This window comes from Saccostrea cucullata, unplaced genomic scaffold (assembly GCF_032062105.1).
Source record: "Saccostrea cucullata isolate Sc308-1 unplaced genomic scaffold, CSIRO_AGI_Scuc_v1 ctg870, whole genome shotgun sequence".
NCBI lineage: Eukaryota > Metazoa > Mollusca > Bivalvia > Ostreida > Ostreidae > Saccostrea > Saccostrea cuccullata.
In genome coordinates, this window is record NW_026930195.1 from 301215 (window position 1) to 325623 (window position 24409).

Sequence of the window (24409 nt, forward strand, 5' to 3'; positions counted from 1 at the left end):
AAATTTTTGGAAGCCTCCTTTATTTAAAAAAAATATTTAATAAAGATTTTCCACCAAATATTTCTGCTATATTTTCTTAAACTTGGTAAGAAAAGAAATATATATTTCATAACTTTTGCTAAATTTAGGTCCATCGAAAACTATCTATAGAGTTCATTAAGTAGATGAATATGATAATCATTAAAGGATATGGTATGATGGAGGACCATTCTGAAAATATGATTTTACCAATTTTGTACATTTTTAATTTTAATGCAGAAAAGCCTCAAAATGACTCATTTCTGTGCTTAATTTCCTTTAGAAAATAGTGTCTGCCACTGTCACCTACTTCAATTTTTGGATATTTTATGTAAACTGCTGTGAAAAATCACATATCTAAAAATCTTTGTGGGCGACAGTAGCAGAGTATGTCTTCTGAAAGAAAATTCCACTGAAAATTGATGTCTTCTGCAACTTTTTAAGAAAATACCAGAAAATACACAAGTTAATGACGTCACAATCAGCATTTAGGATGTCATGACGTAAGTTTGATCGCTGATTTCTCATTATGATGTAAATTGTCACATCTGGCCCCTTTTTCCCAGTCGCTGTCACATATGAGAAAAACTATTTGTGTGTTCTTACCAGATGGAATTCCTATGGTTCAGAGAGAATGAATTTTGATTTCTTACATCACTTTCATATTTTTGAAAAATATTTATTTTTATTTGTATTGAGACTGTACCTTGTTCTTGTGCCAAATCATTCCTAAAATAAGTTTTAGCAAACTGACACATACATAATATAGTGCACCATTAAAAATGAGGGCAAACCTTTCACTTTATCATTGGCTTAGCTAGCCACCCTCCCCCACTTTCAATTTGCTTCCAACGCCTAGAATGTAAATTGAAAAGAAAACAAAACGAAACACCGAAACATAACATGTTTATATAATAATGCAAATGACTACATACTGTAGCCATGAAAATATGGCCCCTTTGCTTATTCATAATTGGTATTTCTGCTTCTTGCGGGTAAAACTTCGGTCTTTATGACAGCCCATCACATCCAAGACACTGGTGGTCAGTCAATAAAGTTAAACCAATTGTCAGAGAGCTCAATCATTGGACTCTGACAAGTAAACAGAATTCACACGGCACAGGTGCACTTGCTGCCTCTACATCTTAATAATGTATGACATGACATACCACATATTACAGTCATTGAGAAAGCCCTGGGCTTCATTCATGATGGGTAGTATATATAATGACGATTCTCAAAACCCGACTCATTCATCCTGGCTTTCATGGTAACGCGAAGGCAGTACGCCGTGTAGCGCTTACATCCCACACTCTCACAAATGTCCGGCAGAAATTTCCTAAATGAATCTCTTAACGCTGGCTTTGAATTGTACCAGATCTTGTTGTCTCTGGGATTTTTCACTGCGTCCTTCTCACATTGATTGAATAATTTAGTGGCGTCACCATCTGTTTTTGAAAGGAAGTACTTCAGCATTGTGACCGGACAGACCGCATTCCTTGTGGCATACATACGCGTGTCTGGCTGTAACCTCTCGTCAGTTGCCCCGCCCCCTGGGTTATTATTCAGCTGTGGTTCGTGACAGAGACGAGCGTATTCCCTCCCTGTCTCGTCTACCTTGAAGTCAAAGGAGTCGATGTTCAGCTGATGGTGGAACTCGATGCCTCGCCTGACAAACTGCACTGCCAGTATGTACCACAAGGACAGTCGGAGGTTAACGGGTGAGATGTACGCTGTCTCCAAGTATTTAGAGATTTTGTGTAGATCGGATTTAGGTATGATTTCCTTACGTACGGTGAAGTGAATGGTGTTCTCCGCGATGCGATGCCGCAGTAAGCCCATCAGACTCCTGTTGGCCAGTTTGAACTGTTTGTCGTACACAATATCAAAGTTCCGTCCGAGGTCAGTGAAGTGCCTGTTGATAGCGGCTCGGATGGCCTTCATTGTGTTTTTGTTATACTCCTCGTTCTTCTGATCGTGCTGCGGTTTGGCCTCGCAGTAAAATTTCTCCAGCTTTACCGCGAGTTCCTCTGCTGGAATGGACTCCATGTCAATGCTGACACCGTAGGTCTCCAAATGCCAATCTGAAAAAGAATTACAGTAAAACTCGTTTTATTTGTACAGACATGGAATTTGCGAATTCACAGATATGGCAAAGTTATCTTTGATTCCCAGCTACCGGTACATAAATTTAATGATTTTCTTATACAGATATTACAAATTACAGATATATTGAAGTACTGTCATAGGTCCCATTGACTTCATTATAACCGAGGAAAAGTCCAAGTTTTACTGTATGTGCACAACAAATGATACTTTGCTAGTTATTGTTATCAGACAGAGCACAGAATTGTGTATGTCTTCTTGATCAAATACTCCATATTCCCTAATTTAGTACATGTATGTATTTCAAGTTAAGTGCTATAGCTTATGTTTTTTTAAGTTTCACATAATTTCTGGTATTGAAGCAAAAAAAAAATTGTTCAAAGTAAATTGTCTAAATGATAGAAAAAAAAAATTTCAATAACAATAACATGAAAAACATGAAACATGAAAACATGACGAGTGGGGCGAGTTGTCTTGGGGGCGAGTGGTCCAGCATTCTATTTACCATTTAAGATCTTTGTGGCCCAGCGCGTTTGTTTCTTACCATTTAAAGGTACTTGGACACAGATTTGAAGTTAATATTTTCTCATTTTTTCTGTATAATATCACGAATTATATATTTTAATAGCATTTCACACAAAAATTAATTAAAAATCTTATTTCAGTTAAAAGTTATTAAAACTTTAAATTTTTTGGCGGATTTGATTGACACATCCTTGCACTTTCACAAATTTTAACTTTATTCTTAATCCTTGGGAAAAATGGCAATTTTGATGTGTTTTAATGAGAAATATTAAAACTTTTATCAAGAAAAATAATTTTATTCAGAGTAGAAATATTAGAAAGCAAAACACCTTCACAAGTATCGTCATTCCGAACTAAGAGATGCATACAGAGTTTAGCAAATTGATCACACTCGTGTTATGTACACAGTTTTTATTAACAGGGCTCGAGTGCTGTTATTGTTTATATTTAGAATTCACCGGGTGCGTTCAATCGTCACAGTCTGCTTACCACAACTGCACAGTCTGACAATATATTGTGTGTTTGTTTTGCTTTAGAACGTGTCTACTCTGAATTTTGTGGCTTATAGTATTAATATTTTTCATTTATACAGAACGAGATTGCCACTTTTCCTAAGGATTAAGAATAAAATAAAATTTGTTAGAGTGCAAGGATATGTCAATCAAACCCGCCAAAAAATTTGAAGTTTTAATAACTTTTAAATGAAATAAGATTTATAATTAATTTTTGTGTGAAATGCTATTAAAATATATAAGTCGTAATATTAAAGAGAAAATAATAACTTCAAATCTGTGTCCAAGTACCTTTAAGATCTTTGTGGCCCTGCGCGTTTGTTTCTTACCATTTAAGATCTTTGTGGCCCAGTGCATTTGTTTCTTTGTTCTTACCATTTAAGATCTTTGTGGCCCAGCGCATTTGTTTCTGTTTCTTACCATTTAAGATCTTTGTGGCCCAGCGCATTTGTTTCTTTGTTCTTACCATTTAAGATCTTTGTGGCCCAGCGCATCTGTTTCTTAACATTTAAGATCTTTGTGGCCCAGCGTGTTTGTTTCTTACCATTAAAAATCTTTGTGGCCCAGCGCGTTTGTTTCTTGGTTCTTATCATTTAAGATCTTTGTGGCCCAGCACGTTTGTTTCTTACCATTTTAGATCTTTGTGGCCCAGCGCATCTGTTTCTGGTTCTTACCATTTAAGATCTTTGTGGCCCAGCGCGTTTGTTACTTGGTTCTTACCATTTAAGATCTTTGTGGCCCAGCACGTCTGTTTCTTGATTCTTACCATTTAAGATCTTTGTGGCTCAGTGCGTTTGTTACTTGGTTCTTACCATTTAAGATCTTTGTGGCCCAGCGCGTCTGTTTCTTAACATTTAAGATCTTTGTGGCCCAGCGTGTTTGTTTCTTACCATTTAAGATCTTTGTGGCCCAGCGCGTCTGTTTCTTAACATTTAAGATCTTTGTGGCCCAGCGCGTCTGTTTCTTAACATTTAAGATCTTTGTGGCCCAGCGTGTTTGTTTCTTACCATTTAAGATCTTTGTGGCCCAGCGCGTCTGTTTCTGGTTCTTACCATTTAAGATCTTTGTGGCCCAGCGCGTCTGTTTCTTACCATTTAAGATCTTTGTGGCCCAGCGGGTCTGTTTCTGTTTCTTACCATTTAAGATCTTTGTGGCCCAGCTGGTCTGTTTCTGGTTCTTAACATTTAAGATCTTTGTGGCCCAGCGCGTCTGTTTCTTAACATTTAAGATCTTTGTGGCCCAGCGTGTTTGTTTCTTACCATTTAAGATCTTTGTGGCCCAGCGCGTCTGTTTCTGGTACTTACCAATTAAGATCTTTGTGGCCCAGCGCGTCTGTTTCTTAACATTTAAGATCTTTGTGGCCCAGTGTGTTTGTTTCTTACCATTTAAGATCTTTGTGGCCCAGCGCGTCTGTTTCTTAACATTTAAGATCTTTGTGGCCCAGCGCGTCTGTTTCTTACCATTTAAGATCTTTGTGGCCCAGCGCGTCTCTTTCTGGTTCTTACCATTTAAGATCTTTGTGGCCCAGCGCATCTGTTTCTTACCATTTAAGATCTTTGTGGCCCAGCGTGTCTGTTTCTTACCATTTAAGATCCTTGTGGCCCAGCGCGTCTGTTTCTTACCATTTAAGATCTTTGTGGCCCAGCGCATCTGTTTCTTACCATTTAAGATCTTTGTGGCCCAGCGCGTCTGTTTCTGGTTCTTACCATTTAAGATCTTTGTGGCCCAGCGCGTCTGTTTCTTAATATTTAAGATCTTTGTGGCCCAGCGTGTTTGTTTCTTACCATTTAAGATCTTTGTGGCCCAGCGCGTCTGTTTCTTTACATTTAAGATCTTTGTGGCCCAGCGTGTTTGTTTCTTACCATTTAAGATCTTTGTGGCCCAGCGCGTCTGTTTCTTACCGTTTAAGATCTTTGTGGCCCAGCGCGTCTGTTTCTTACCATTTAAGATCTTTGTGGCCCAGCGCGTCTGTTTCTTACCATTTAAGATCTTTGTGGCCCAGCGCATCTGTTTCTTACCATTTAAGATCTTTGTTGCCCAGCGGGTCTGTTTCTGGTTCTTACCATTTAAGATCTTTGTGGCCCAGCGCGTCTGTTTCTTAACATTTAAGATCTTTGTGGCCCAGCGTGTTTGATTCTTACCATTTAAGATCTTTGTGGCCCAGCGCGTCTGTTTCTGGTTCTTACCATTTAAGATCTTTGTGGCCCAGCGCGTCTGTTTCTTAACATTTAAGATCTTTGTGGCCCAGCGTGTTTGTTTCTTACCATTTAAGATCTTTGTGGCCCAGCACGTCTGTTTCTTAACATTTAAGATCTTTGTGGCCCAGCATGTTTGTTTCTTACCATTTAAGATCTTTGTGGCCCAGCGCGTCTGTTTCTTACCATTTAAGATCTTTGTGGCCCAGCGCGTCTGTTTCTGGTTCTTACCATTTAAGATCTTTGTGGCCCAGCGCGTCTGTTTCTTACCATTTAAGATCTTTGTGGCCCAGCGGGTCTGTTTCTGGTTCTTACCATTTAAGATCTTTGTGGCCCAGCACGTCTGTTTCTTAACATTTAAGATCTTTGTGGCCCAGCGCGTCTGTTACTTACCATTTAAGATCTTTGTGGCCCAGCCTGTCTGTTTCTGGTTCTTACCATTTAAGATCTTTGTGGCCCAGCGTGTCTGTTACTTACCATTTAAGATCTTCGTGGCCCAGCGCGTTTGTTTCTTGGTTTTTACCATTTAAGATCTTTGCGGCCCAGCACGTTTGTTTCTTACCATTTAAGATCTTTGTGGCCCAGCGCGTCTGTTTCTTGGTGCTTTTTGTTTGGTTGACCTCCTGGTACCCCCTGATTTCCCTCAGAGACAGAGATTTGAAGCGCCCTCTGGATAGAGCTTTTTCTGGGGATAAGACTTCAGGGACTTCACTCACATCTAAAAACATGAAACAAGAGATGTTTGTAAAACACTTATGTTCCCCTGCCCCAAATTGAATTTTTTCCAATTCCAAGGGACATAACTTTGTCAATCAAGTGCCACGCCACAGCATGATACGCCCGTCAAAAAATTACAATTACCAGGCGCGGATCCAGGATTTGGAGTTAGGGGGGGCGCCAAAATTAGGCAAGGGGTCTGGGGGCCGCCTTGAGGCCCCCAGTGGGTCCAGGGCAAAGCCCTGGTGGGGGCCCAGGGGGCGAAGCCCCCGGAAGCTCCTGGATTCTAGAGATTTTGAAGGGTGAAAATGAGGTCTACCAAGTAGACATATTTGATTTACGCTAACTTTGACAATTTTAGGGGGGGCGCGCGCCGGGTGCGCCCCCCCTTAAATCCGCCACTGATTACAATGAATCTTAAACAGTTAAAAGTGCAGGAAAATCATGTCAACCTTGATTTTAAGATTTCAATGATTTTTACACACCTTAAAAAATTTGTTTATCCATCTCCTGTGGTGTAGGCATTAATTATAACAAATATTGCATCATTCATGGATTTCTATGCCTTGCCAAATGCCTATCATACTAAACAATAACAAATTAGTCTTCACAACTTAATCTATACCTAATTAATTTTGGAAATAGAAGGCTGGCCATCAAATATAAACTGACCAACAGTTCTTCTGTCTAATTCCCGAAGGATACAGATAAGACCATGCTCTGAAGAAATGAAAGACAATTGCAGCTATAGCCTTCCTACATTGCACACACTAATTAATCTTTAACTGGATGCTTGTCTACTCATTACTCCCAAAAGATTATTGGATCTGCACTATCTAGTACAATACATTTTTAAAACATAAAAAACATCAATGATTTTTTTTTAGATTTAATGTCAGGCAGTTAATTGTTAATATGCAATTCATATGGACATGCAGATTCCACCCCTACCCCCATAAAATTAATTTTTAATTTCATAACATTATGTAATATCAAAATAGTTTAATATGCAATATCAAATTAGTTTTAATTACTTCTCAAATTCATTTTAAAACTTTGGCTAGCCAACAAGAGCTATTTTTAATCCAACAGGCTTACCCATTTGGCCCAATACTCAAGGGATATAGATAGCACTGATGCTCTTACAGCTACTCCTCACACTAAACTCATTAATTTCTCTCTCTAATTTGACGTGCAATTTTCTGTTATCAAAATTCTTCTTGACCAGTGCTTGATAATTAGACTCATGGGAGTGGTGGAATTTCTCTAACATACATTATATTTATTATAGATTGCTGTCAAGTATATGCTAAAAAAAATAAGCATTTTCTTGATTTAACATTTTTCTAATAAGGTTAGTGCAATAGTTTTACATTTTTTTGAATGTGTATGTGAATAGAAAAAAGGCATTTTTTTTTTAAATTCCACTTAAATTAAAGGTCACAGTGACCTTGAAATAGGTCGCGACACACCTTCTACCTTAGATGCATAAACTGGCCAAGTTTGATGAATCTAAGTCGAATAGTTTTCTAGTTATGGACCGGACAGGATTTTTCCTTATTTGGCTATAACTTTTTAATTATAGGTCAGAGCGACCTACTTTTTGTGCGCGAAACACCTTCTACCCAAGATGTATCAGCTAACAAAGTTTGATAACTCTAGGCCTAATAGTATTAAAGTTATGAGCCGGACACGAGAAAAGCTAACAGACGGACGGACACACATTTGGTTATATATTGGGTACATCAAGTCCAAGTCCTATTGGATACTGCTTATTGGATACAAAAAAAGTGTACACACAAGAGAGCATTATTTGGGTAGTTACTGTTCAAATCTTATTGGATATTAATCATCGTGTCCGTATTTTATTGGGTTTTTTCTTATTGTTTTTTATTCATTTCAAATTTATTATATATTTAATATTTGCTGGTAAATTCAGACAAGACTAAAAACCTTTTGTTTTGAACCCATATTTTTGTCAATTTCTGCGATATAGCTCTTTTATTGTAACACCTAACTAATTTGTTCTTAGCAATAAGGATATACACCTGTATATTTCAAAATATCTAATATTAAAATATATGAATACCTAAGTGCAAAAAAATTGAATTGTGAAAACACAACTCAACACATCTCAGACTCTGTTCAACCTTTCTTGTATAACAAAATTAAGTATTTGAGGAGAAACCTTTTTGAGTCATGACTAATTAATAATAAGCAAATGCCCATTACATGTTGGACAGAATGAAGGTATCCAACAGGCATTGGACAGGTGTCCAATACCTGTTGGGTTGTATTTTAACGAAGGGATTAAACTACCCAAGAACAATTGAACATGTGCTCATTGTCCAATTCTATTTGGGTTTCTTGAATCTCCTCATCAAAATACAACCCAACAGGTAATGGACACCTGTCCAACTCCTCTTGGATATCTACATCCCACCCAACAGGTAATGGACACTTGTCCAATTCTTCTTGGGTTTCTTGAATTGTTTCATCAGAATACCACCCAACAGGTAATGGACATCTGTCCAACTCCTCTTGGATATCTACATCCCACCCAACAGGTAATGGACACTTGTCTAATTCTTGGGTTTCTTGAATTGCATCATCAAAATCCAACCCAACAGGTAATGGACACCTGTCCAACTCCTCTTGGATATCAACATCCCACCCAACAGGTAATGGACACTTGTTCAATTCTTCTTGGGTTTCTTGAATTGTTTCATCAGAATACCATCCAACAGGTAATGGATATCTGTCCAACTCCTCTTGGATATCTACATCCAACCCAACAGGCAATGGACACTTTTCTAATTCTTGGGTTTCTTGAATCTCCTCATAAAATACAACCCAACAGGCAATGGACAACTGTCCAACTCCTCTTGGATATCTTCATCCCACCCAACAGGTAATGGACACTTGTCCAATTCTTCTTGGGTTTCTTGAATTGTTTCATCAGAATACCACCCAACAGGTAATGGACATCTGTCCAACTCCTCTTGGATATCTACATCCCACCCAACAAGCAATGGACACTTGTCTAATTCTTGGGTTTCTTGAATTGCATCATCAAAACCCAACCCAACAGGTAATGGACACCTATCCAACTCCTCTTGGATATCTACATCCCACCCAACAGGTAATGGACACTTGTCCAATTCTTCTTGGGTTTCTTGAATTGTTTCATCAGAATACCACCCAACAGGTAATGGACATCCGTCCAACTCTTCTTGGATATCTACATCCCACCCAACAGGTAATGGACACTTGTCTAATTCTTCTTGGGTTTCTTGAATTGTTTCATCAGAATACCACCCAAGAGGTAATGGACACCTGTTCAACTCCTCTTGGATATCTACATCTCACCCAACAGGTAATGGACACTAGTCCAATTCTTCTTGGGTTTCTTGAATTGTTTCATCAGAATACCATCCAAGGTAATGGACATCCGTCCAACTCCTCTTGGATATCTTCATCCCACCCAACAGGCAATGGACACTTGTCTAATTCTTGGGTTTCTTGAGAATCCCCTCATCAGAATACTACCCAACATGTAATGGACATCTGTCCAATTCCTCTTGGATATCTTCATCCCTTCTATAGTATATAAACTAAAAGGTATTGGACATTCTTCTTGGGTTACTCAATTTTTTTTTCATAAGAAAGAAAACCCAATAGGTATTGGACATTGGTTCAACTCTTCTTGGATATTACATCCCAACATTAGAATAAAACCCAACAGGTGATGTTTACCTGTCCAATTCTTCTTGGGTTACTTATACCCTTCATTAAAATTGTCAAATTTGTTTTGGATATTTATACTCTTGCATTAGATTGCAAACCCAATAAGTATGACATTTACCTTCCCTAGTTGAATTCAAAGAACTATATGCGGTATATTGCATATGTTTGCCCCCACAAAAGTCAAATTTTGAAAACTTCCTGAAATGTGCTGAATTCAATAAATTGTACGAGAAATATAAGTTAACAGAAAATATTATAGTTCCAGAGCAGTGTATTCACAATTTCTGTTTTTATGACGTCACAAACTAGTCCGATTTTATATCCTTTTTCAGAAAGAGGACAAAATGGACAAAATTTCAACAATTTAAGCTTTAAAATTTATAGAGCGCATGTGTGTTCAGGAACAATATCGACATATTTCATTGATATTATCATTCTACACATTATATCAAAATATTTATCCTGAACACACATGCGCTCGGTGACTTTTATTTAAAATATCGACGAAATATGTACATTTTTCTGCAAAATTCATAAAAAACTGAAATTACGTCATATTTGTGACGTCATTACGTACATATGACGTCATTACTTATGAAATTATTCAGTGCTTTGAAGTCAGCATATACTCCCCTGTTTAAGGACTTAATTAAATATTACTCCATCAAAGTTTGATTTTGGGGGGCAAATGTTGGTTAATACCGCATATAGTTCTTTATCTGCATAAGCATACATAAGTCCAAAACATATTTAATACTTTAATTCTAACATTCCACATCTCTTTCAGTGTACACTTTACAAATGATAGGAAATATATAAGCATTTTGTGCCTAAACTATTTGGCTTTTAAAAAATTTTATAACCATGTTTGCAAAATTTAAATTTAAATATTGGAACTTGGAGCAAGTCATTACAGGTAGAGCAAGATGCTGAAAACCATATTGATAAATAGATCACACCCTTGATAAAATATTTGCCTTCAGTTGCTAAGATTATGTTGTACTATATGGAAAATTTCTATAATCCTGTTTATTACAGATACATGTACAATGCATATTTTCCCTGTAATAATAAAAATACTTCTGAGATGTTAAAGAATGGATTAAATAGTCACCGATGTTAAAAGATATTACATGATCTCATTAATCTGGTTTGGAAATCACAAACTTAGTTTTGAATTCGCACCAGAAAACTCAGTTACAAGTACAATGAATGAATTCGTTGTATCAAAACTTTACAATAATTGATGCACTATGTCCAAATCTTTTCGACAAATCGGGATAAAGATATTAAATCAAATCATCAATATTATAAGTCTTAGAGCTAGAGAAAAGTCATTACATGCCCAAATTGTACATGTAAGACTTTGATCCTATATTTCAATAAATGTCAAAATGGTTTAATTTTGTTTCTGTTCAACACTTTCTTCTTCAGGGTCTCTCATGGCCTATACTGTATGATACCTCCATTGACCCTGCTCTTTTATATTGCCATATGTTTATCCAGTAGCAGTGGTTATGCTCAGGCAATCTTTGAAATATTTCTCATTTCATGCATCTCCTTCAGTTCTGCCTCTGTCCTGCAATTAGATAAAGGCATTTCTTTGCCGTATAAAACATGTTTTTCTTGACTACAGCAAGATCACCCTTTATGTTGATCAAACCCAACCAAGAAGTAGAAGTATATTTCTTATTCAGAAATATGTATTGATAAATAAAATTGAAGAAAAACTGAATTCTATCAACTCTTTTTTTCTTCTATGTCTAACTGCATCTTCATCCTACCCCCCATCCGCCATAATTTTATCAAATGGAATCATCATTCAACACACAAAACGACGTTGCATATTAATTAGACAGTATGTTAGTTTCTGATTGTTAAGAAGGAGATTTTAAAAAGATTTTACACCTATTCCTTGCAAATTTTAGACTTCTAATGTAACACTATCAGTACCAGGCTTGGGGCGAATTACATTGTAAAGTAATGCATTATATTACCATTACTTCAACAATTTGGGCATTAAATTACCATAAGGCTACCATTACTCTATTTTCTTAAAGTAATGCATTACATAATTACCATTACTTTAGTAAAGTAATGCATTACCATTACCATTACTTTTGGAGGTTTTTAAAAATAGAAAATTATTCAAAACTTTGCAAATTTTTTTCATAAGCATGCATCCACCCTTCAAAACTAAACAGGATAAATGATAATTAAAAATTGATTTCAAGTATTTGTATATATTACACTGTCAATAAGTTAATTACATTCAAAGAAAGTTTAAACTTTTAAATTGTCAGTAATATAAAACATGTACAATATGCACTTTTTGTGTAACTATTGATGTTAAGAAGCAATTGAACTTTTAAAACACGTTAAGCTCTGCCAAAAATATTTAATAATAAAGCTTAAATTAGATTATTTTGATCAGTACCCTATAGCTATGAAAAAAAAATAAATGCATTGACAGAGTTGTACAAAAGATAGACAACATGTACATTTTGCTGTGCTAAGCATATAATACCTGTATGTCTTATATTTTCTTTGGTTCAATGTATTTTTCATGGTCAGTTTAAGCTAGACCAGCTCAATTAATGTTTTTAAAATACAGTCGGGAGAAAGAGACAGCTAGGTAATTTGGAGCACTTCTCCAAACAATGCACTGTTTAATTGTTACATAACCTAGAGTGTGTTTTGATGACTCTCTAGCTGTGGCAATTATTAATTTACATTAATTAGAGTACCTGATACACACTTTTTATTTAAAAAAAAACTATTTTGAATAATTCTTTGAAATCAAATCTTATCTAAAATAAGTTTGAAGACTTAAATGTAAGATAAGTGTACTTTCCACAGAATAAAAAATGTATTTAAATAAATACAGGAATTCTATTTAAATAGTGTAACTTTTTTCATTAAATTTTATCATTTGCAAATGAAATAAAAAAATAACTTAAACAATACTTTCCATGTCTATTTAAATATCTTTTAATAGGTACGTGCAAAATAATGCTTTGTGATGCTATGTAATGCCAGCATTACACTGATTTCAATGAAGTAATGCATTACATTACCATTACATGTAATGCAATTTTTGTAGCATTACACATTACTAGCATTACTTGGAGTTCATGTAATGCATTCTAATGCATTACCATTACAATTAGCATTACCCCCAGCCTGATCAGTATATTAGGGGTACATAATCTTCAAAAACATCTCTACACTTAATGATAAAGCTTTCACATTAGTATTGTTTTTAGCCCAATGGTTCTGCTTAAGAGGATTTAAAATTGACCCAAACCTTACTAACTGCTTTGAAATTATATTGACAGGGACAGAGACACACTTGACACTCCATCCCCCCTTCCTGGGGTATGCTTTGCACAAAATTTAATTAAAATTGACTAAGCTGGATAGAAGTTGAAAATATGAAAAATTACAGTCAAACAGATTATGAATAACTTTCAGCACATCAGACATGAAGTAGTGATCCTTAGATAAAATACACCTACAAGATGAAGCTCTTTTATTCCTTTGAAGTGATATCTAGTATTGTTTCTTTTCCTGTATGCCACCTCTATCAGAACAAAATGTTATACATGTATTAAGATAACCTATGACCGTATAGTACCCCAGTATTTACTTTACAATTATTTAAGCCCTCAGATGCCCTTAAAACAAATGATTCTAAACTGGCAAAGGTAAAGGGCATCTGAAGAATTTAAAATAAAATGATAGTACAAACAAGCAAACAGTGTGCATGAAAATGTTGGCAAACACTAGAAAAAATACTAAGGTACTTTCTCAAACTAACATGAATACTTAAGAGATTTTATGTAGCTGTATTGCACATACCAAAAGCTTTCCTGCAGTTAAAGGTTGATTGCCTAGTAGTTATGTAGTATGTACAAGTTTTTCCCTCTATCTCTTCTAATTCAAGAAGCGAAAATGTCTGTAAAAATCTTATGGTTGGCATGAAGTATTCCTGTTCATTTTACTGATTACTTACAATTGTCCTATTTCTGAGGGTCATCTTCTGATGAGTGTGTTCTCTGCAATGTTCACAATTGAAGTTCCTGTTTGACCTGTTACATATTGATAATCCTCAATGAACATGATTATGGTTTTAATTTCCATTGTAATTATTGATTACTTTTATAAAAAAAAATCTAAACCAATTTATTGTAACATAATACTTAGGAAAATATTTATGTAATATCAATGGAAAAAAGGAATCATTATCTCCAGTTATCCTAAAATCACAAGTAAGCATTAATCATATAAATTCACATACGTAAACCCATTAGCTTTTTGTGCTATTTAAGCAATGAATCATTATTTTTGAGTGATATAGTTTCAAAACTGCAACGGTGTGTGCAAACAAATTGAATAACGCGCGTTAGCGCTTTATGAAAATTTGTTTGCACACACCGTTGCAGTTATGAAACTATATCACTCAAAAAATAATGATTCATTGCTTATATTTACATTTTTTAAACTTTCTATCTTAACTGCAAATGTGATTTCTATTTAAAAACCTATGTATTATCCTTCGTGTAAGCTACATTTAATGGATCAGCCAACGTAACAGCTTCTGGTCAATTTGAACGTGATTTTTTGATTTTCGCTTGTGACGTTGCACTTCCTCGGCGTTCAACGATTATGACGTCAAACTAAAACGCATGTTTTAACCTCTTGGTACCCTGTCTGTGTTATGGTGTTTTGAATGCAATAGATTTCCATTCATTTTATATGCAAAAAATATATGTAATGTAAATATTAAATCTAGTCATCGCTGTGCAATAAAGGAAATCAAGTGTTAATCCACAGCTTTGTGGCAATAAAGTTACTATCCCCGAGTAAAAAGTAACAAGCCCAATTATAGAGGCAAAAATTAAAAAGTAACATTGAAAAAAAAGTTCATCGTGAAAAAAGTCAGAGTATTAACTACAGATAATTCTTTTTAAAATTAAAGTTTAATTTAATTTTCGCTAGTAAAATTTAATCATATATAAATTAATGATTTAAAAAAATGAAAAAATTTTTTTTTAAATATTCCTTTACTGGTCATTCACTAATTCGTCTAATTAAAACGAAGCAAAAATCATTTTGTTTTCATCTTGAATCATTTAATGCCATATATGGCGTATGTACAATGAAAATTATTAGTCTAAGACTAAAATTATAAGAACTTATTATTTGTATCATTACTTTATATAAACATGATAAAGATAGAAATTTTCCGTAAATTACAAAATCTAAGTCAATTGCGTTATAAAGATATCACAATTTAATTTAGATTCTTGGAATTATCTCCGACTTGGAAGAAAATACAAAAGATTTAAATAACACATTAAAGAGAAGATAAAATCGTATTATTAGATAAAACGAGGTGTTCTCCGTGCTCTGAATTGTATGAAAAGTTTTAATTTAAATGTATTAACTATATTTCTTTACTTAATTTTGTATTTTTCAAAAATATATTTTTTGATCAGTTACGCCATACATGGCTTTAAAAAAAACGCTACATAATTGCATGAACTCTTATCATTGAGCTGATTGAGTGAATGTATAATTTAATAATGAGATATCTGTGAGGCATATATGTACAAGCAAATAATGCTATATTAAACAAAGGAAAGGGGGAATTCAAATTAGGAAATAAAAGATCGTTTTTAAGTTAATCAGTCTTGTAGTACTGCAAAATGGATGCAGTTGTGGAGATTTATGGATAATATGAGCAAGCTGTCTGGAATATTTCCATATTAGGGAATTTAATAGCAAAAAAGAGTGAAAATACCGGTGGTGCTTTTCATGTATTACATGTGTATTTTAAAATTCCTGATAGCCCAAGGGGATTCCTCAGTGCAGAAAACCATTAGCCCCATCCTCAAAAATGGAAGCCCCGGGTGTCGCGCGATGCTAATTACACACTCATCATGTGAAATAGTTATAGTAGCCCTATATCAATTTCAGTATTGTTTTAAATTAATTAAAACAAATGACAAAAAAAACAATTTAAAAAAAAATTAAAATAAAGCAAAGTACACTCATTCAAAATCAAGGACAGAAAGAAGCACTGTTTTGACTGAAAGTTTTTCAGTAATACAATGAATCTCTTAAGTTACGTATCAGATGAGATAAACTTACATACAATTATTTAGTTGTTGTCAATTATCCCATTTATCATCATCTCAGCTCACTTTGAGATTGTAATACTGTCTACATGAACCGATAATTTACAGCTGATTTATGAACACACGATTGTTAAAATTTTCATTTCCCTTTCCAATATACATTGTCAGAACATACTTAATTGGTTATGATATAAAATTAAATAATAAACACTTTCGATTTATTAAAGATTATCTAACAATATACGATCATTTACTAAATACTTCTCGCCCTCAAGAGAGTTAAAAAGACAGAGAAAATTCAAAATACAAACAAGTGCAACTTAGTATTAATTGTTCCGATATATCTATTTTAATTTTGTGCATAATTGTTTTCAAAATTACATTAAAATCAATTTTCCTTAAACAAGAACCCAGCAATGGATAAATATTAATCGAATAAACTTACCTTTTCTCTTGTCAATCAGAAAATCTTGTTGACATTAAGTGTTTCTTAGTCACCATATTTTTTTCCATGAAAACAAACGTTGCTATAATCAGGATCAACGGAAGTTGATTTTCGGAACTCTCGAGAATTTAGAGTTCCGAATGTAAAACTGAAACAACAAAACACGGTGAGTCCGTGAAAGCAACTTTTTTGGACACTTTTTTGGACAAATCATCGTGTCCAAGTTTTGTTGGGTACTAACTTGCAAATACCCAATTAGGGTGTTTTAAGCATATTCAGCGACACTTCTTATTGGGTATACCCAATAAGCAAAAAGTACCCAATAAGTACAATCTTGGCATGAAAAATACCCAATAAATGCACTCTCATAAACACGGACAGACAGACGGACACGAAGCCTATAACATAATACGTCCCGTCTAAAGACGGGCGTATAAATATGGCGAGATCATACCCAAAACAGTTCTTGAGCTAGAAATTCATCTGATAAATATGTATATTTAAAAATTTCTTTCAGTATGTGCAACAGTTGTGAAGAAAATCTTAATGAATGAAAACTAAATAGATCAACCAACTGACAGACCGACTGATAGACAGCAGCAAAGCAATATGCCCTCCCTTCTTCAAAAGGGTGGGATAAAAATACAGTAATACATTAAAACCTGTCTTATCTGGACCCTTGAGAAATTGACAACATGGCTTAGACATCACCATTTTGAACAATGAAATATACTAAAAGGGGGGGGGGGGGTGTCAAGTTAAGATTGCATTAGTCAAAATTTCTGATTATGCAACATTTACATTTAACAAGTTTCTCTTTATATTTTAATTTCTAAATCTGAAAAAAACTGGTTTTTTTGATTTGAAGAATTCTGATATAGAAAATTTGTGTGGTCTTAAATAATTTATGTACGATTGTCTTACCAGCACTGTGAAGTGTCATGGACTGGTCCTCTTCTCGAGTCTTAGTTTCCTTCCTGACAGCAAACCTTTTACTGGTCCCCTGCCCTTCATCCTGAAAACAGTTTTTATACTGATTATGATGGATCTACCTATCAGTATACACTGTCAAAAGCATGACAGTCTTTCAATTTTACCTTCAGAACTTACAAATTTAAATCATAAACTAAACAAGAGGCCCAGGGGCCACAGCGCTCACCTGAGCACATCGGGCTTGAATTTACTCTCCCCTTCCAGGCGTTCATCATTTGAACTAACTAGAATCTACACTACCTGAGGATGATTCCATATGAATACCCTGGGTATCACATAGCTTTGAAGTACTTGAAAAGAAGATTTTAAAAGGTTTTCCTATATATCCCTATGTAAAACTTGGGTCGGCAATTTTGGCCCCACCCTATCACCAGGGCCGGGGGTCATGATTTGAAAAACTTGAATCTGCACTACCTGAGGATGATTCCACATGAGTTTCATCTTTCCTGGCCCAGTGGTTCTGGAGAAGAAGATTTTTAAAGATTTTTCCTATATATTCCTATGTAAAACTTGGGTCGGCCATTTTGGCCCCATCCTTGCCCCGGGGGTCTTGATTTGAACAAACTTGAATCTACACTACCTAAGGATGATTCCACCTGAGTTTCATCTTTCCTGGCCCAGTTGTTCTGGAGAAGAAGATTTTTAAAGATTTTTCCTATATATTCCTATGTAAAACTTGGATCAGCCATTTTGGCCCCATCCTTGCCCCAGGGGTCATGATTTGAACAAACTTAAATCTACACTACCTGAGGATGATTCCACATGAGTTTCATCTTTCCTGGCTCAGTGGTTCTGGAGAAGAAGATTTTTAAAGATTTTTCTTATATATTCCTAGATGTAAAACTAGGGTCGGCCATTTTGGCCCCATCCTTGCCCCGGGGTCATGATTTGAACAAACTTGAATCTACACTACCTGAGGATGACTCCACATAAGTTTCATCTTTCCTGGCCCAGTGGTTCTGGAGAAGAAGATTTTTAAAGATTTTTCCTATATATTCCTATGTAAAACTTGGGTCGGCCATTTTGGCCCCACCCTTGCCCCGGGGGTCATGATTTGAACAAACTTGAATCTACACTACCAGAGGATGATTCCATAAGAATTTCATCGTTCCTGGCCCAGTGGTTCTGGAGAAGAAGATTTTGAAAGATTTTTCCTATATATTCCTATGTAAAACTTGGGTCGGCCATTTTGGCCCCATCCTTGCCCCGGGGGTCATGATTTGAACAAACTTGAATCTACACTACCTGAGGATGATTCCACATGAATTTCATCTTTGAAATTCCTGGCCCAGTGGTTCTGGAGAAGAAGATTTTTAAAGATTTTTCCTATATATCAGTCCACCAGTCTATCCCAAAAGCACCGGTCCGTCGGACAAAACAGGTGAAAATCTGATTGGTCCGATGCATTATCTAGTAAATTCGGTCCGTTTGTCCGAGGTTCGTTTTGGTTGGATTTTAAATTTTTTATTTCGATTTCGTCATGTAGACGCTTAATCTTAAACCAAAAGACACTTTTAAAAACCTATTGTATTTGTTGATTGTGATTTTAAAACCTACTAAAAAAAAAAATGTTTGTTACCCATTCAAATTATTCCCGAGTGGATTTTTTTCTGACAATCAATCAGCCGATTCCATTTATTTAAATAAAAAATTAACCTGTAACTTTTACTAACTTGAGACATAAAATATGTCAATCTACTTTACAAATTACCTTAAATATAAAAAGTAATCATTATTCTAACAACAATTTCCCCCTACAACTTTGTGAAGTTTGTTTTCTGCCGCTAGGTAGCCATTTTAGATGACATGTTGGGTGTCCACTGGAAATATGACACCTGGTATTCAGTCCAGGGATGTTTGGCCATACATAAGCAAAAAAAAAAAAAAGAATTCCTGACCTAACGACCCTTATTTTTTGGGGAATGTTACAGGAAAAAAAAATAAAAGTTTAATGCATGGTTACTGATTCATATGCCATGAAAAAACATCGTGGTGATCATTATGTGAAAAAGTTTTGGACCGGTGAAGATTCGTTTGGTCCTGTGAAATTGTGTAAATTGTCTGTCCGAATGTCCTGTGGCGATTTTTCTTTTTCGCGAAGACTGGTCCACGCGAAAGTTGAAAATTGTTACCGGACAAAATGTCTGGAAAAAATAATTTTTTTACCAGACCAAGCAATTTTTTACCAAACCGACTTTTTTTCCTTTAAATCCATGTATCATTATGATACTGAGATTGAGAGGGTGGTGGGATGGGGTTAATACTCACTGTAAAATTTAACCTTAAATAAATTCAGAGTGAAATGGACATTCATGGACTATTCATAATTTTCCTTTGTTAAAGGTATCTATACAATTGCATGTATTTTTTTCCTTCACATTTGACTTGTACAACATACACTGTATCAAAAAAAATTCTTAAATTTAATATGCATTTTCAATGCATGTTTATTTTTCCTGAAACAACTCATTATGGTTACTTTAATTTGATGATCATTTGAAAAAAAATTCCCAACTAAATCTACGTATGAGCCATCTAAATATTTTCCCAACCAAATCTACGTATGAGCTATCTAAAGATCTCAAACCCTTGACAGAGGAAATTCGAATTAGAATAAAAACGATCATGACAGGGTTGTAATATAAAAAAATTAATCAGTTATTACTGCTAAATTGGTCAAATAAAGGACATTTGTGGGGAACTGAACCATGTTTACCTCTTAATTTAGATTTATTTGGCCTTATTTTTTACCGGACATTCTGTCCTGTTAACTGATTTTTTTACCGACCCGACCTAAATTTTACCGGTAAAAACCGATGGTCCGGTGACTTTCGCATAGACTGATATATTCCTATGTAAAACTTGGGTCGGCCATTTTGGCCCCACCCTTGCCCCGGGGGTCATGATTTGAACAAACTTGAATCTACACTACCTGAGGATGCTTCCACATGAGTTTCATCTTTCCTGGCCCAGCGGTTCTGGAGAAGAAGATTTTTTAAAAATGCCATAAATTTTTAACAAATTCATGATTATCTCCCCTTGGAAAAGGGCGTGGCCCTTCATTTGAACAAACTTGAATCCCTTTCACCCAAGGATACTTTGTGCCAAGTTTGGTTGAAATTGGCCCAGTGGTTCTTGAGAAGAAGATGAAAATGTGAAAAGTTTACAACAACAACGACGACAACGACAGACGACGGACAAATTTTGATCAGAAAAGCTCACTTGAGCCTTCGGCTCAGGTGAGACAAAAATGAACTGTTATGTAACATAACTCAACCTTTCTGTCTTCCTCTTTATCATTCAGTTTCTCTTCTTTGACAAAAACCATCCCTGATGACACCTGTTGTGGTCCTAAGATAGGCTGTTGTGGTCCTGAGATAGGCTGTTGTCCTCCTACTATTGACTGTAGAATCCCCAATGTAGGCTCGTGTGTGCCTATTATAGGCTGTTGAGCTCCTATTATAGGTTGCTGTGTTCCCATGAATTGCTGTTGTGTGCCTATTATTGACTGTAGATTTCCTATTGTAGACTGGTGTGCTCCTATAGGCTGGTGTGCTCCTAATGTAGACTGTTGTGTTCCTATTGTATATGTAGTAGGCTGCTGTGCTCCTATTATAGGTTGCTGTGCACATAAGGTTGACTGTTGTGCTCCTGCTATAATCTGCTGCCCTCCCGCGAGCACCTGAACAGTTTTAGCTGGTGAAACAATATAAGGTTGTGACGATATGTAGCCATTCTGCACCAAATTTGGTAACACTGTAAAGTTCGTTGCCCTAGGAATAGATCCCGGGATCTGGGAGTTCAGTGTTGAATTCTGGGGATTCACTAACATTGTTTGAGGTAAAGAATTATTCTGTACATATAAAGAATTTCCAATTCTGATAAGTTTTAATGGGACAGACATCACATTTACTCCTGTGACTGGGTTAGTGTGTGATGACTGTACACTAGCACTCGATATCACTGTCTTTATCACAGGCTGTGTAAGCGGCGAAGGCTTCTGAGGAACATTCTGTGCGGGGACTGAAGGATGAACTCCTGAAGTTGCCTTCGCACTTGAAGTCTTCAGTTCACTGTTGTCCCTCTCAGGGGAGCTGCCTAGCTCTGTTTTTATTGTTTCTAGTTCTTCCCTGGTTTTCTCACTGGTATCACTTGGTAACACAGAATCCATAGGATCGGAGTAATTATCAACAGGTTCTTGTTTTATTTGTGTATTGATGTGGGAGGGATTGTCTTCCCCTGACTCATGAGAATGACAGGTGGATCCAGAGTTTTGTGGGGTGTAATCTTCAGTGTCAGAATAAGGATCTTCTTTTATTTCCATTTCCTACATGATAACAAATTGTACTTATTAAAATTAAATAAATTATTTATCACATTTAATTTTAAATATAATCAAATAATTTAATATTAAACATTTCATTTAAGTTTTTAAAAAAAACTTTCAATTATAATTATCAGATTTTAATTTAAACAAAACTGTGAATACATAGTAGGACTGGACAGCAAGCAATTCCTATAAAAATGTACTAAGTCCTCTGGATAAATAATCAGACTGATATACAACACAGAATAATATTTCTGAAGTAAACTATACAGTAAGAGATATTTCTCACTGACCTCGCCATCTTCAAGGTCAAGGTCACTGGTAGAATCATCATCAACAGACTCGTCCTCATCTATAGATTCTGCTCCATCATCAACTGTCAAAAAAACAGGCTATTTTTTAAATAAGAGTTAGACAGAATGACAGCAATTAGTTGAACAAGGGGACACATTGAGTCCATATCAGTCAACTTAAACGACGTAATTTCAAAAAAAAGTTGAATACAGCAAAAATCAATTTAGTACGAAATTCAATATGGACGTTGCAAATGTTTTGGATATAGCGAAGTCATCTTGGATCCCCAGGTATATAAATTTAATGAATTCCTTATATGGTTATAACAAATTACTGATATAGTGAAGTAATTTCATAGGACCCAGTGACTTGTTATAACAGAGTTTTGCTGTAAATAAAATATTCTTGGTTTAATGGTGTATCCTCCATACCTTCTAACTGAAGCGAGATGTCATTGCTTGTTCCGTCTGAATGTATCGATAGATCATCAACTGTTGAAATAAAAAATATTTAGTAGATTATTTGTCTAGAAAATTTTCTCCCATTCAATTCCTAAGCTTATAAACAGTCAAGCCTTGTTGAACTGAACTCAGAAAGAATAAGAAAAAAATAAAGTTAATCCAGGATTTGAGAAATCCCACGGAAAAATACATATAGCATTATTGTTAAAAAAAAAATGTTTGTTTCCGCTTTCCGGACCGACCCTAATTTATAGTGCCGACCCTAAATATTTTTTTAATGCTTTTGGCCCATGATGTGCAAGATTTCACCCAGGGAATTAAAGTCTCCAACTTTGCAAGCTTTTCAAGACAGAAAGAAGTTTGGATCACCTTTCTATTATAAGTTTTAACTCACAGAAATGCTTGAAAACACCATTTCTTTTGTCATTACTCATTAATGTTACTACTAATACTATACACGTTTTCATTAAAGAAGAAAAAAAAAAATTAAAAAAAAAAAAAATTGCCTACCTACCTACCCTATATTTTTTCAGCCCGAAAGCGGAAACAAACATATTTTTTTTTTTTCTAGGCCTCACTAAAAACTATGTTATGATATTAGCCCATCTATAAAACATTTTATTTTATCTGCGGTTTATAATTCTTATACTACTCCTACAAGTGAGAGCCTTGGTTTTACGTCCCTACGCTCCTTTTACACCACAGTTATGTGGCGCCACGCAACAGTATATTGACGTGAACCTCTAGCATGTTGGAGTAGACTGATACATGCAATTGAAAACTTGAATACTAGGCCCTACCATCAGAACTTAATGGGAGATTTCTCTGTTTTGTAACTGGATTTTCGTGGCCAGGGGTCTGTTCATCTTTTCTTCTACAAAGATAAAAACATAAGGCTATATATATATATATGTCTCTGCATGCTTTTTAAGCATCAATTCAAATCATCTAAAAACGACATAACAAAACTTTTTTGAAATCCACAGCAATTTTTCTTAATTCCTGAAATTTTCTTCAGCATGTTAACCCCCCCCCCAATTATTTCTTTCCCACGTTAATACTTACAGATCATCTACTAATACTTACAGATGAGCTGTGTTGGATGACGTATTAGGCCGTGACACTGTTACAACTCCTTGACTCAATTTACTGTTTCTTGTTTCTAGGTCCAGTGTGTATTCGTCATTCTCGTATCTGAAAAAACATGTCAAAAATAAAATATCAATTTTAATTTATTAATTGATTTTTCAAATATGATGGCATACGATGTTGAATTAATATCAAATTTGGCAAAAAGCAACCTTTTATAAATAAAATATTGAAATATATTTCAATTTTGATCTGTTTAGGTCCACAAAAAGATTTTGACTTAAGGGTTAAACTCTAAATTCAACCCTCCACCTAACTCAGTAACTGCATGCTGCATAAAGTCTGCATAACTCTCTGGTTGAGTAAATTCGGACAGACAAACCACAGAGAGCTACAGACAGAAGAATCTCTACAGCTTCCCTCACCGGCCAGAAGTGGCGTCTAAGTATTAAGTGAAAAAGTACTCAAAGGGACGTTAAACAAACAGAACCCATCATTTACACACGTTCAGACTTCTACAGACCTGTCCAGGAGATAGCCGGCTACTTCGTAGTTATACAGGAGACCCAGCTCTTCCTTCAGACGATTCCACCGCGCGATGTGTTCTCCTATGTACACTCGACCCTTGTATCTCTCCTTATCAACCCGCCGCTGCCATTCTTTTCTTTTTGCTTTCCTTTGCTCGGGTGTGTATTTGGCTGGCCTCCCTGGCTTTCTCTTTGACGCCATTATTTTTTGTTTATATTCTAAAAGTAGCTCGCCGTATCACATGACATTAACAAAAAGAGAACAGGCGGGCTTTTTCAAAATAAAAATTTTAAAAATCCCACTAAATCA

The 24409-nt window shown here is 35.4% G+C and overlaps 1 protein-coding gene across 1 annotated transcript; it reads right to left on the minus strand.

Annotated features, from left to right (window-relative positions):
* Positions 1 to 916: 916 nt before the first annotated feature.
* On the minus strand, positions 917 to 24409 carry LOC134283232 (uncharacterized). Its single transcript, XM_062765681.1, has 9 exons — positions 24096 to 24409; positions 23570 to 23677; positions 23284 to 23357; positions 22454 to 22513; positions 22022 to 22104; positions 20679 to 21728; positions 17333 to 17423; positions 5919 to 6074; positions 917 to 2102 (listed from the first exon to the last, which is right to left on the minus strand). The coding sequence occupies exons 1-9, from the start codon at positions 24299 to 24301 to the stop codon at positions 1225 to 1227; spliced, it is 2706 nt and encodes a 901-aa protein (XP_062621665.1). The 5' UTR covers positions 24302 to 24409; the 3' UTR covers positions 917 to 1224.